This window comes from Rattus norvegicus, chromosome 18 (genome assembly GCF_021556685.1).
Source record: "Rattus norvegicus strain SHRSP/BbbUtx chromosome 18, alternate assembly SHRSP_T2T, whole genome shotgun sequence".
Lineage (NCBI taxonomy): Eukaryota > Metazoa > Chordata > Mammalia > Rodentia > Muridae > Rattus > Rattus norvegicus.
Genome location: NC_141551.1, coordinates 60,816,813 through 60,832,500, shown reverse-complemented (window position 1 = coordinate 60,832,500; position 15,688 = coordinate 60,816,813). Strand labels below are relative to the sequence as shown.

At 48.6% G+C, this 15,688-nt stretch overlaps 1 protein-coding gene across 2 annotated transcripts in view; it reads left to right on the top strand.

The window, feature by feature from the left end:
* The window catches only part of Alpk2 (alpha-kinase 2), a 130,398-nt gene extending 115,974 nt beyond the window's left edge, over positions 1–14,424 (top strand). For both annotated transcript variants that reach the window (XR_015642434.1, NM_001432471.1), the window contains 1 exon segment: positions 13,668–14,424. Coding sequence is in view for 1 of the 2 variants with exons in the window: in NM_001432471.1 (NP_001419400.1) it covers positions 13,668–13,881 (214 nt within the window). In the remaining variant the exon portion in view is untranslated.
* The last annotated feature ends 1,264 nt before the right edge of the window (positions 14,425–15,688 follow it).

Here is a 15,688-nt window from a genome sequence, read left to right as displayed (position 1 = left end):
ATTAAAAGGTAGAATGCAGACTGAGCGCTGGCATTCATCTCTCTGCTTCCTGCCTGTGGATGTGATGTGACCAATGGCTTTGGCTTTCTGCCGCCTTCCCCAGCGACCCTCCAGGATGGGCTGAACCTGCCAACCATGAGCCAAAATAACGCTTTCCTCCTATAAGTTGCTTTTGTCGAGAATTTTGCTGTAGTAATGAGAAAAGTAATGGAAGCCGTAGGTTTGATTCATGAACCTGTGGTAGCCCAGTGTTCTCTGTTTCATGTTAGAACCAAGATGCTGTTGGACATCTTCCCCTGCTGTCTTCCTTTTGAAAACCTGTTCTGCGATGATAAAATCTTAGATTGGAATTGTCTCTCGTACTCATCTCATGGCACTGACAGGAAAGAGCCCTGAACCCTGTAGGCTTCAGGCATTTGGGCATGCCGCTAATCTTGCAAATAGAATGTGTCAGAGTTATGATGCTACTGGGTGAGAATAGGGAAGAGGCAGGAGCTTTTGGGAGACTCGGTCCAAATCTGGGCCAGGCCACTTACCTCCATTTCCCTTGGTGGTAGCTTCGCTCATAGTGCCATAGGCATTTGTCTGATGAGTGGGATGGCTAGGTGGGCTTAGCTTCCTCCTGTTGGTGCTGTTTTATGCCTGAGGTCCTGAAAAGCCAATCGCTTTAGCAGCTGTCCAGCATGAATATTTCCATTAACCTGTGGTACCCTACTCATGAAGACCTCTGGTTGTCAGAGCAGTGTTCCAAAAGGGATCTTCTGTTCCAACTCCCTGTCTTCTGTAGAACAAGACAAATTATATTTCAGATTATATTTCAGTAGAACCTGGTTCTCCCATAGCCCCAGCCAGAGTTACTGTGGGTTTCTGAACATCTCCTCCCCTCACACGCCCTAATCGATTTCTAGACCCTGCTACTGGGTGTGAACTCATGGAGCCCCCTTCTCCTCACCTCAGCCTAATGCTAGAAGACACAAAACTCCACAGCATAACTTAAAACAATGGTCCTCAGCCTCGCTAGTGCTGCGAATGCTTCCTAATTAAGGGAAGCGGTAGGAGCTTCCTACAGCTCCTCATGTTGTGGTGACCCCCAACCATAGAATTATCTTGTTGCTACTTCATAACTGTAGTTTTGCTATGGCTATGAGTCATGATGTAACTGTCTGATGCAGGATATTTGGTATGCGGCCCCATGAAAGGCTCGTTCAACCCCCAAAGGGGTCGCAGCCCACAGGTTGAAAACTGCTGACTTAGAAAAACCTTCAACTGTACCAAAGCTGCCCTAGAAGCCCTTAAACCAAGATGGGCGCAGGAGCATGGTGATTTACCACATCTTTAGAAGCATGTCAACTGCTTCCAGGAACCAGAGAGCGCCAAACGGTGCCACCCCTCCTAGTTTAAAAAGAAATCCAAGCCCTCGGTTTTGTTCTCAGCTTTAATGTTACTTTTCGAGCCTGGGACGTCTGCCCAAGACCCATTAGCAGAGAGGTCGGACGGAGCCAAGGGTAAAGCGTTGCCTGTAAAGTGTTGCTTATGCTGCTTTCCCACCCAAGTAGACGTGGGAAGGGAATTCTGCAGTGTTTGAGAGCATTGAAAAGACAGTAGATCATTGTGCCCAGGTCTTAAAGTTTTCTTTAGAAGTTTAAAAAGAAGTCACGCTTAAAAAAAAAAAAAAAGAACTGTATTAGAAGCTTGATTGGAAAAATCGATAAAAGTAGATCCTCTCAGAGGATGAAGGGAGTTTGCCCTTCCTTACAATCCATATTCTTAGAGTGAACTCTGACAACCACGCCCACTGCCTAGACTCCCAGGCTGCCCCTCCCTCTGGAGCATGGACAGAGCCTGCCATGATCCAGGGGAGGGGCGTGAAGGGGAGGGTCAGTAGCATTCTCTGCATAAAGGAGGGGTGCACAGGGGTGGAGGGTGGGGGAGGTAGGCTAAGCACCCTTGATGTGCAAACTCAAATGGTAGAAAGCAAGATTTGACTGAAGAAACGTTCTCCTTGAAGCCAGAGCGGCAGATGGAGTATGAATAATGACAGTGAACAAGAAAGGGTTCAAGTTCAAAGGTGATATGCAGATAGGAGGGGTGTGTTCACACTGGGCACCATGGCAGATAGGAGGGGCGTGTTCACACTGGGCACCATGGCAGATAGGAGGGGTGTGTTCACACTGGGTGCCATGGCAGATAGGAGGGGTGTGTTCACACTGGGCACCATGGCAGATAGGGGGGCGTGTTCACACTGGGCACCATGGCAGATAGGAGGGGCGTGTTCACACTGGGCACCATGGCAGATAGGAGGGGCGTGTTCACACTGGGCACCATGGCAGATAGGAGGGGCGTGTTCACACTGGGTGCCATGGCAGATAGGAGGGGTGTGTTCACACTGGGCACCATGGCAGATAGGAGGGGTGTGTTCACACTGGGCACCACAGCAGATAGGAGGGGTGTGTTCACACTGGGCACCATGGCAGATAGGAGGGGCGTGTTCACACTGGGCGCCATGGCAGATAGGAGGGGCGTGTTCACACTGGGTGCCATGGCAGATAGGAGGGGTGTGTTCACACTGGGTGCCATGACAGATAGGAGGGGTGTGTTCACACTGGGTGCCATGGCAGATAGGAGGGCGTGTTCACACTGGGTGCCATGGCAGATAGGAGGGGTGTGTTCACACTGGGCACCATGGCAGATAGGGGGGCGTGTTCACACTGGGCACCATGGCAGATAGGAGGGGCGTGTTCACACTGGGCACCATGGCAGATAGGAGGGGCGTGTTCACACTGGGCACCATAGCAGATAGGAGGGGTGTGTTCACACTGGGCACCACAGCAGATAGGAGGGGTGTGTTCACACTGGGCACCACAGCAGATAGGAGGGGCGTGTTCACACTGGGTGCCATGACAGATAGGAGGGGTGTGTTCACACTGGGTGCCATGGCAGATAGGAGGGGCGTGTTCACACTGGGTGCCATGGCAGATAGGAGGGGTGTGTTCACACTGGGCGCCATGGCAGATAGGAGGGGCGTGTTCACACTGGGCGCCATGGCAGATAGGAAGGGTGTGTTCACCCTGGGTGCCATGGCAGATAGGAGGGGCGTGTTCACACTGGGCACCATGGCAGATAGGAGGGGCGTGTTCACACTGGGTGCCATGGCAGATAGGAGGGGTGTGTTCACACTGGGCGCCATGGCAGATAGGAGGGGCGTGTTCACACTGGGCGCCATGGCAGATAGGAAGGGTGTGTTCACCCTGGGTGCCATGGCAGATAGGAGGGGCGTGTTCACACTGGGCACCATGGCAGATAGGAGGGGCGTGTTCACACTGGGTGCCATGGCAGATAGGAGGGGCGTGTTCACCCTGGGTGCCATGGCAGATAGGAGGGGCGTGTTCACCCTGGGTGCCATGGCAGATAGGAGGGGCGTCTTCACACTGGGCGCCCTGGCAGATAAGTGCAACCTGTCTTGTTTCCCAATTAAGTTAGCAATAATTCAAATGAAGACTGACATGCTATTTGGTGAATAATCTATTCATAATCTCATAAAATAAGGAGCCGTTATAATCTGTTCATTTTAACTTTATTTGGCATGCTCCTTCAGACAGTCCTGCGTCGCACTCCTCCTGGGCCATCTGTGTGATCATGTCTAGAGTGTCATCTGCCCTCCAGGTAGACTGCAGATCCGAACTGGCTCTTGGATCACATTTCTGAGTTGAGTTCCTCAGCCACCTTGAGTTCTCCGAAAGAAACAAGGAAAGATAGTTAATCTTGTAAATGGAGATTTGAAAACTTAGCCAAGACCTGTAGGTGGAACAGATCTATATGTATAACCGTGGGTTCTATAAGCATCTCACTAGGCTATAGCAGAGGTTGTGATGTAGCCACTAGAGGGCAGCAGAGGCAATGCTTTGTGTTCTCTCTCTCTCTCTCTCTCTCTCTCTCTCTCTCTCTCTCTCTCTCTCTCTCTCTCTCCTTAAAAAAAAATTCCAGTCACGTGGCTGGATAGAAGCAAAACAAAGAGGCACTCTGAGCATATCTTCTAGTCAGTAACCCGTAACTGCTGTGCCAAAATAAGATGGTTATGTGGTACCCTGGCCGCCCAACATGGCGGTCCTTTCTACCTTTGGAAGGAAGAACAGGGGTTGTTAGGCATTCCTGACATGGAAACCACATGTAAAAGACTGAGACCTGTTCCCTGAACAGGGCCAAAAGTGCAGTGGGAAGGGCAGATGTAGCTGAGGATAGCGCTTTTACTGCTTGCCTGCCAGGTCTGCTCAAGTACTCCGAGAGAAAAGGCTCTGCCCTCGGAATCAAGAGCAGCACCCTAGGAAGCCCTTGTGTGCCCACTGGCAGAAGGGACAAGGGCTACCTGGAGGCTTAACCCAGTCAGTGTCACACACGAGTGCCCATGGAGAGGAACCACCAACGGGGACTTGAACATGAGAAGGAACAGAATCTCCCCATTAGCACCACACCCCAGAAAGGTCTGTGTGCAACACAGGGCACACTCCTTACAGCAATACACAGATCTGCCAGCAGGGATGGAAGCAGAGAGACTTAGAGCAAACTTTCCCAGCTTTCGGATGCACCCCACGGAAGAACCCTTGCCACTGTTCAACACCAGATGTTTGAGATGCCTCACCAACACCAGGCTTCTGAGAATTCATAGACCTAATACACCATAACACCCTAAATATCTACTCCAGATTGTTGCCATTGTCACATACCTTGGAAGGTGGCTTGCCTTCCAGTTTTATTTGACCAAGCCACATGGCCATAGAGTTAGTTGGTCCATTGGCTGATTTATCTGACCAATCCTCACCACCGAGGCTGCTTGGAGTTTTTTGAGGGAGCAGGGATCATCATACTGTTCTGGCAAGACTGACATTATAGCAGTGAGCTATGTGTAAGGTTGGATCTCCAAGGCCCAGCAGAGCCAGACAGAATGTATCTCTCCATCAGGTAGGGCTCTTCTGGCCCCTGCTGTTGAAGTAACTGGAGAAGGGAGCCATGGAGGTCCTCTTACTCCTGTCTGGAGCTCCTCCTTCACCAAAGTCCTGATCATTTGCAGGACCCCAGGCACCCCAGGGGAACTCCTGGTCAATTGTTATCTGGCCCTATGGACAATTCTAAACACAAAAACATATCTAAAAAAAAGCCTGGTGGACACACAAACACACACACATCACACACACACACACCACACACACACACACCACACATACACACACACCACACACACACCACACACATACCACACACATACACACACACACACCACACACATCACACACCACACACACACCACACACCACACACACACCACACACACACACACACACACCACACACACACCACACACACCACACACACACCACACACACCACACACACCACACACATACTACACACATACACACACACACCACACACACACCACACACACACACCACACACACACACCACACACCACACACACACACCACACACACACCACACACACACCACACACACCACACACACACCACACACACACCACACACACCACACACACACCACACACCACACACATACTACACACATACACACACACACCACACACACACCACACACACACACCACACACACACACACCACACACCACACACACACACACCACACACATACCACACACATACATACACACACCACACACACACACACACCACACACACACACACACCACACACACACACCACACACACACACCACACACACACACACACCACATACCACACACACACACACACACCACACACATACATACACACACACCACACACACACCACACACACACCACACACCACACACCACACACACACACACACACACCACACACACACCACACACATACTACACACATACACACACACACCACACACCACACACATACTACACACATACACACACACACCACACACACACCACACACACACACCACACATACACACACCACACACCACACACACACCACACACCACACACACACACACCACACACATACCACACACATACATACACACACCACACACACACACACACCACACACACACACACCACACACACACACACACCACATACCACACACACACACCACATACCACACACACACACACACACCACACACATACATACACACACACCACACACACACCACACACACACACCACACACACACACACACACCACATACCACACACACACACCACATACCACACACACACACACACAGCACACACATACATACACACACACCACACACACACACCACACACACACACACACCACACACACCACACACATACCACACACACACACACCACATACACACCACACACACACACACACCACATACCCCACACACACACACACGCACCACACACACACACATACCACACACACATACACACACACACACACACACCCCTCTGTCACTGGAGAAACAGGAGGAAGACAAGGATGACTCGAGGCTCCTGTGCTCCTGAGCAGATCAGGATGGAGACCAGACTGGAGCTGTGCAGAAGAGTTTCAGTGCCTTCAGGAAATCCAAACCAAGTGCAGTGTGGGGCGGCAGGCCACATGAGGGAAAGAGGGAATGCATATTGTTTTGTTTTGTTTCTTAAAGATTTATTTATTTATTATATAGGAGTACACTGTATCTGTTTTCAGACACACCAGACGAGGGCATCGGATCCCATTACAGATGGTTGTGAGCCACCATGTGGTTGCTGGGAATTGAACTCAGGACCTCTGGAAGAGCAGTCAGTGCTCTTAACCGCTGAGCCATCTCTCCAGCCCACATACAGTGTTTTCCTTCCAGCAGGAATGGCTGTCAGGAAGGAAAAGGCAGGAATGGTTTCCAAGGAGACAGCAGGCTGTTGCCTAGTCTCAGACTGAGGGAGGAGCCATAGGACTAGATGGTGAGGGCTGGAGCTACAGAGAGGACCCACGAGTCAGTGGGAAGGCTGACTTTGTTCTAGGGACACTGAGATATCAGAGTGCTTGCTTGACCGGAATGTGACTTACACTTGGGGTGCATGTGGGAGAGGAGATAGTCTGGACTGGGCGGGAAGCGACTACCTCAGTAGTCCTGGGAAGGGGTGGCGATGGCCAGAGCTTCCGTAGATTTCCACAGAAGCATTTTTCAGTTTCCACTGTCATCTAAATTGGGGACACTCTGGGTTAAATAGCCAAGAGGTTTTGCCAGTGTGAGATTTCATGGGATCTTTAAAGGATTGGATATGTAATGTATTCTGGTTGTATCGGGGAAGAGGTAGAGATTAAATAGAATTTTTATGTAATTTATAATATTCCGGTCTAAGGGGGATGGTTTAATAGTACAGCACGGACTTAGCAAGTTCAAAACCTTGTACTGAAAAAAATTTTTTCCCTCAAAGCGTCTTGTGGGATTTTGGCTCCTTAGAACAACTGTTGGGAAGTGCTGATTCACGGGACAAATGTCCCCAGCTCATCTCTCCTCAGAATGTCGGCTCCAACTCCAAATGTCCCTCTGAACCTGTACTCAAGCTCTCTCCTCTGCCGCCTTGGCCCTGTGAAACCTTCCGAGTGCCCACAAGCCCATAGAAAAGGGATCTTTGTTGGGGAATACGGCACCACTCTGGGCCGATGCGTTTGCCCTATAAAGTGGCAGCCTCCAGAAAAGCCACTCAGCTCCACAACCCTGAGGTTCTCCTGAACTGCCCGCCACGCAGCTGGTGCCACCAAAGAAAGGATGAGTATGAAGTGGTGAAGGCATGATGGGATTTCAGATCACTGCATGTTTCTGGAATGAAAGATTCCCCAGTGGTCCTCATATGCAGACAAGAGCCTGACCAACTAATGAGCAAATTCAGGCTTTATTTCACACACACACACACACACACACACACACACACACACACACACACACACACACCTAGGACTAGGATATACTTGTATCCTTAAATTGACATTCTTGTCCTTGTCCTTGTAACCATTTCCTACAAATGAACACTTTCTCCAAGAAGGATATCAAGCTCCAAGCACCCTAGATGGCTTCTGGTTTGCTTCTAAGGGGACTGCCACCATGTGGGGAAACCACTCCTTAGGTTTTTCTGATCTTACCCAGTGTTCTTTAAACAACCCCTTGTGTGGCTGTAGACGGCCAGAGCTGGAGGTTTCTGCCGGTCACAGCTTGAACGTGTGGTCTCTTTACCGGTCCCTCTCTCTGGGCATATTTGGAGGCAGTAGCTTACACCAGGAGGCTCTGAAGAAGCAACCGAAGAAGCTGGCTCTTTGTGTAAGTGTAAAAGTCTCCCCCGTGTCTTATTGTGTTGGGAGGAGACAGGGATTCCTTTGAAGCAAGGAATCAACCTCACACTGTTTCTGATACACAGTATCACATCTCTGTGGAGTGAGGGCAAGCCTGCAGAAACAGCTCTCCAGCTCCTTCCTAGGGAATAGCACAGTGTGGTTTTACCATGTTGTTGAGCACAGCGTTCAAGAACCAAGTTCATACTGTATCTCCATTTAAATATAAAGGCCTTTCTAAAGCCACGTGGGAATTAGAGATTCTGAAGAGAGTGGTTTGGATTACTCAAAATTTAATAGTAAATGTGGAACTTCAGCCCCTATGCAAATAGGCTGAGCCCAGGTCAGCATTTTAGCAAGTTCCCATGCAACTCACACACACCACTCCCATTGGGGGCAGGGTGTGGGGGTACTTGTTAATAGACATATTGGACGGTGCCCCCTTCTGTCCATCAGCTGTTCCACTTTTGCACATTTTGAGTAAAAGGCCAGGTGATCTGTTAACTGGAAAATTATTACAACTGGAGACTAAAGAGCAAAGATCCAACAAGTAAGGCTAAGGTTCCTAAAACTGAAAATAAAAAGTCACAAATACAAAGTTCTTTATCCCATTTTGCAAGATTCTTAGGCTTGCCATAAAAATTACCTCCGAGGTAATTGCTTAAAATAATAAAAATTGGGCTGGAGAGATGGCTCAGTGGCTAAGAGCCTTGACTGCTCTTCCAAAAGTCCTGAGTTCAATTCCCAGCAACCACATGGTGGCTCACGACCATCTGTAAAGAGATCCGATGCCCTCTTCTGGTGTATCTGAAGACAGCTAAAGTGTACTTATATATAATAAATGAATAAAATAATAAAAATTTATAGTTTCACAGTCCTGGAAGCTATAAGCCTGAAAGGTGCCAACAGGTATCTTAACTTTGTTTTTGGTTTCTTGCTGCTGTGACTCAATTTACAACAACTCCCCAGAGGCATGCTCGGAGGACCTTCTCCTAGGCAACTCCAGATATCAAGTTGACAACCAAGATTAACTATCCCAGCCTGGCCACTGCCTTCTGGAGTCGATTCCATGCCTGTCCCCCACCTTCTGGTGGTTGACCGTAATCTTTGCTGGGTTTTGATTTGTGAACTCAAATGCCTCAGGTATCAGATAGCATCCCTGTGTGCCTGTGTCTTTTCTTCCCTCCCTACATAGATATCAGTAATATTGGGATCAAGGGCCCACCCTACTCCAATAGCATCTCATCTGAAGTCATTAGATCTACAGTGGTCATTATTTAAAAGGAATATCACACTCTGGGCTTCCTGGAAGGGCAGAATCTGGGGGTTACTATGCAAGTCTGTAGTCTGACCAACAAGAACCGTAGTGGTGAGTTTCTGCAGTGGTGTCTGCGTTGCAGCAATGTCATGGAAGTCTAGATCTGTGGTCTCCTCCCAGCCCGAGGGCAGCAGATAGTATATGGCCTGCAAATCAGATCACAAGCTGAGGACTGTTTCCTATTGCCTGGATAGATGACAGCTCGATGGAATTACACTCACGACCTTTGAAGGCATCTGTGGCTAATTGGTCTAGAAACATAAGGGTGCTGCCTTATTTTTCTTCACATGCAGAAACCATTTCATGGTAATGGTTGCCAGTTTGAGTGTACAACAGGGCAAAGCCTTATCCTAGTTGAGACATAGAACAGATTTAGAGGAGAGGAAGATTCTTAATTCTGTAGCTACCAGGTTGCAAAACCTAAAAAAACACATGCGCATCTGGGAAAGCTGGTCAGTATTGCCTGGGTTCAGTATTGCCTGGGTCCAGCTTCAAAGTGTCTTCTGCTATGAGAATGCCCTCTGAAGGTTTGTATGCTTAAACTTAGTCTCTAGTGAGAGGAACTGTTAAGAACCAAGGCCTGGTGGAAGGCAGATTGTGGGGAGAGCCACAGGGAAGGATTAATGTTGGTCTCACGGAACGAGGGCCGATAAGGCAAGGCCACAGCACATACGTGGCCCCTTCTGTACTTGACTATTACCCTACCATAGTGCAGGGTAGCCGAGGGCTCTCTCACCAGGATGTGGAGGTCACGTTTGGAATCTCTAGCCACCAGACCCATGAGCCAAATTACATCTGGGTGGCATTGAGTATTTTGTTATTATAAAAGCAAACAGAAAGAGGGATTCAGAAATGCAGTATGGAAACCCATCTGGGCTAAGATCAAAGAGCTCTGCTGGTGGGGCTGCTATCTATTTACTTGTTCTTTGAACATTCACACTAAAAGCCTCCTCTGGACACAAAGCATTCCCTTGGGAGGGATGACACCTGTGGAGAGACATGGATATAGACTCCTAATTCTAAATGTGTCTCTGGTCCTCAGGAAGATACAGAGACAAGCGTGGAGGGATTCATCCTCACATGGTGGGGAAAGCTCAGTAGGTTCCAGGGACCCTGCCCTCCGCCCTGAACTTGCAGAGCTTGGGGGGGGGGAGGGGCGAGGGTGAGAAACATGTCCCAGGCTGTACAAGGCTGCTTTTACCATGCCTGTGTGTGACACCCTATCCACAGCCAGATAAACTCTAGTTTCTTATTGTGTCTACATATGCATGCCCTGGGAGAAATACAAAGAAGTGAGGACAGAGATGAGCAGGACCGAGTGAGAGAAGGGAGGCGGGGCATGCCATACAGAGCAGCCGTTCTCAGCCTTCCCAATGCTGAGACCGTTCTATACCATTCCTCATGGTGTGAGCCCCCCTCCCCACGTAACATCGTCTGTTGCTATCTCATAACTGAAATCTTTCCACTGTTGTGGATCAATAATGTAAACATCTGATAAGCAGGATAGCTCACATGCAAGCCCCCAAAGGGGTCGTGACCCACAGGTTGTAAACCACTGATATAGAGGGTTTACCTGAGCAAACTATTGGAAGGTAACGTGTGGCTTTTCCTAAAGGTGACAGGTCAGGGGGCTAGGGACATGGCCAGCAGCGAGGCCAGAAGCAGGGTAAGGGGTTTCTCCTTTACCGTCACAGCAATGAAATTCTAAGCAGGAGATGGCCCGACCTATTACACCCATTGCTTCTCTTATTGGTTTGACAAAACACCTGCCTAAAACAACTTAAGGAAGAAAATAAATTATTTGGCTCAAAGTTCCAGAGCATTCAGCCCATAGCTGCTCGACCAGAACAGCACGATGGTAGGTGGTGCAGTAGAAGAGCCTCTTCCTTTCCTATTGGACAGGAAAGGGAGGAATGGATGGGAAGGGACCAGGGAGGGAAAAGAGCTCAAGGACCTACCGCCATGAACTACTTCCTTCACTTAGGTACCAACTTCCTCTCAAGTTTCCAAAATTTCCCAAAGCGTCACCACCAACTGGGGACCAGTCATTTAGAATTTGAGTCTCTTGGAAGAACATTTCTTATCTAAAGTAGAGCGCCGACCTTTTGCACGGGGCGTTCTTGTGACAGTGTGCAGACTGTGCCCGTGGGAAGGGGCCGTGTGGATGCCAGGCAGACTGCATAGGCAGGTGTGCATTCTGCTTCCAAGCCCTTAGTTGTGGAGATTCAAGTAACCTCCAAGCCGTGAACTGGGACACTCAAGCAGCAATCGAATGAGCTCATGTGTAGTGAGAGGGAGGACTAGGGGACATCTCAAGGAGATGCCAACCACGGGGGATATTCGTGGCTGCTGAATGTATTCTTCTTGGCTCAGCAATACTTCTAAGGAGTGGAAACTTGAGTAAGTACGTGGAACTTGGAGTTCTGGGGGTGGCTTAGTGAAAGATCTGCAGGCTCATTTTTCTAGCTGCAAACTTAGTATCAAAGGGTGTACCTTCCTACCCAGAGCCCAAAAGAACCTGTGACCATGTTCTTTCCTTCCCTTTTGTGTGTATACATGTTTCTATAATGTATGTGTATGTATGTTTGTATAGGTGTGTGTACATGTGCATGTGGGCAGAAGCCAGAGGTTGATGTCTGGTGTGCTCTATTCACCTCATATTTTGAGACAGGGTCTCTCATTGAACCTGGTGCTTCCTGGTTGGGTAGACTGACTGCCCAGCAAGCTCTGGGGGTCCATATAACTTCATCCCACCTCCCAGCACTTACAGATGTGTGCTGCCATGTGGAAAGTCACATAGTTGTGCGGATCTGAACTCACACCCTCATGCTTATGTGGCGGGTATCTTACTGATTAGGTCACAATCCCACTCCAGAGCACTGTCAAGTCAGCCTCCGGTCGGTGGCTTCCTTTTTCCCTTGTAGTCCTAGGCATTGAAATTAGGGTTCACGCATGCTAGGCGAGTGCTCTACCACTGAGCTACATCCCCAACCTTACAAGCGACTTTTTTGATGAATCTTACTCATCTACAGTGGACAGGGACACTTTGGGGTCCGTGCTTGTGCCATTTGAGGGGCATGCTGACCTGCCATGCTTAGCATGGGAAACCATAGTCACTCACAGTTCAAGTCCTAATTGTCCCAACCCTAAATAATACCTCCTGAGAGTCCTTCTGGGAAAGGCATCGGCTGGCTCTTCCTACAGCCAGCTGAAGTCAAAAACCCAGGCTCCTCCTGAGGACAGGTAGGAGGGAGATTGGTCCTCTGAGGAGGAGCCAGAGACCTGCCTTTGCATCCCACCTTCTGCATCACCCAGCTTTGCTCCCTTGGGCCTTCCATCTCTCAGACTGAATTCTTTCAATTACAAACAAAAGGGCCTATGCTAAGGAATTCATCCTAGTCCCAAAGTTTTGTGAATGGGATAGGGAGGTTTATTAATCGTTTCTCAGGTCACCGCAATAAAATACCCAACAAGAACAGGGGACAGAGCTTTATTTTGGCTCTCACAGTTTCTGAGTTTCCATCCTGACGGGAAGGGAAATATCAGAGCAATTCCGATCAGGGAAGCTGGAGTGCGTCAGAGGCTGTTCACACCATGGCCGACAAGGAAGCAGGAAGACAGAAGTGGGAAGGGATAACACACCCACGAAGGACCATCTCCCCAGCTTGCAGTGACCTACTTCCACCTGCTAGGCCCCACCTCCCAAAGTCTCCAGAGCATCCTAAAATGGCTCAGTCAGAGGAGGACCAAACATTCCAAACATAAGCCCATGGGAGACCTTCTAAGTACAGCCACACTCATTATTAATGGCTGAGAGGAAATTTGTCTAAACCGTGTCTGCCAATGACTCTTTGTTTTAATTGAATCCTACACTCCTCTTTTTTCCTTTCTCATTGTCAACCATGTGACCGTTCTTACCAAAAAATGGGAATAAATGTATCTTCCATGTACTGTGTTCGTTTCTCTTTTGAGAAACCGGTAAGGCGACTCTTTAAAAAAAAATAACTTCTTTCCACACCTTCTTTCAGGTACAAAGGATTTAAGGGCAACTGTTCCATGACCTTCATTGATCAGTTTAGAGCGCTGCACCAGTGTAACAAGTACTGTAAAATGCTGGGGCTGAAATCCCTTCAAAACAACAGCCAGAAGCCCAAGAAAATCCTCGGGAAAGGCAGAGCTCCTTCAAACTCCTCGCCAGTGAAGGCGCCTGAGTCCGGGACGCCCACAGAAAAGAAAACCTAGCATCCCTCATCCCTTGGCCACCAGTGACCACCAGCCAGCAACGCACAGGCTTGCAAGTGGACATTGGCCAACACGCGGGGTCGCGAGCCTGCAGCCTGCAGAGCCTCACTCCTCTTCCGCTCACTATCACTTGCTGTCTGCTGAAACGAGGATGGCGAGGATGGCGTGGGTCTTTCTGACTAGCCCTGTGGGGAGTCTCAGCAGTTCCGTTGATGGTCTCAAAGACAGCCTACTGTTTGTGTACACAACTAGCGAGTCTACCCCACCCCCTCTCACCGTGTGTCTATTTGTGTGTTGCACGTGGTTTGTTGACAAGAGTTCCACACTGCCTTGCGACTGGCCACCGTCAAAATCCTTCCCACCACGACTCCTCACCTCGGGAATGTCTGGATGTTTCTGCAATTACAAATGTCAAGTTGTCGTATCAGTGTCACCTATGCTACTGTTGCTGAAGGTGGCTTTCCAGATGTGAGGCCATTTCCCGGCACTACCCACACAGCCTGGCACCTGCTCTGTTTCATTAAATTCATATTTAAGCAAAAAGGCTAAAGTGCTTGTGCCTTCATAGCCTCATGCTTGTTGGAATCTGTCCTTTCCCACATTCCTCCAAGGTTTTGTAATTTAGAAGTTTCCCAACAGGTTGACTGGAGCGCACAGTGTGTGCACCCATGTTTTCTCATCTTACAACTGGGGTTCCGTCATGTTCTAGATGCAGTCTGGTGAGGTAGGCTGCAACAACAGCAGGGGTCCTGCCCTCCCTTGCTCCTTATGGCTTTCCTGTAGGTCATCCTCCTTCCCTGTTGTATCCTGGGAAGAGCAGAAGCCATGTTGCTGTGCCTGAAACCCTCTCTTAGAGGGACTGGCTGGCTTTCAGTAGAACACTCCTGACTTCTTTAGCTTTGAAATCCTGTTCCTTGCTATGTAAAACCCTGTTCCTTGCTGGATCTGGTGGCAGAGGCCCATCATCCTGGCTACCAGGGAGGCTGAAGCAAGAGGGTCAGCCTGACTTGGTGAGCTGGGCTGAGGTTCTAGCTTAGCCAGAGAGTGTTTGACAAGAACAATCCAAACAATGTGAGGTAAGTCCCTTCTCCTATACATTGGATTTTTAATGGGAAAAGGAACACATTGAAGGAGAAAGTGTTTGTCACTCAAGGTCCCATCTTTTTTAAAAGCATTCTGTAGTTATAATCTTTCTTTTGAGGTGGCTCTCCTGACTCTGATGATAACACTGTCTCCTCCCCTGCCCACATATGAGGGAGACTGTGGGATGACTTGTGTCACAGAGATTTTAGAGATGAGTATTAAACAGTGACACTCTGGAAGGATCATAATAGCTAAAAGGTACAGTACATTCTGATAGGATCTATCTATCTATCTATCTATCTATCTATCTATCTATCTATCTATCTACCTACCTATCTATCTACCATCCATCTGTCTGTCTATCTCCACATATAATCTTATCTACTACATATAATCTCTATTGTCTATATAAGCTGGTCATCTATAATTTATCTGATATCTGTAATCTACCATTCAGATATGGTAACACACACACACACACACACACACATACACACACACACACACACGCACATCCTGTTTGTCTACCCATCACTCACTATCTCTCATCTTTCATCTGTGTGTGTGTAAGTGTGGGTGCAGCCAGAGCCCTCTTGACAGGTCCTTATTCCTTCTTGGATAATAACTTGTTATTATAAAAATGATACCCAAATATGTGAAATATGTGTTTAAGACAGCATAGAAAGGCTCGATATGTGAAGCTTCAGTCATACGTGAGCCTTCT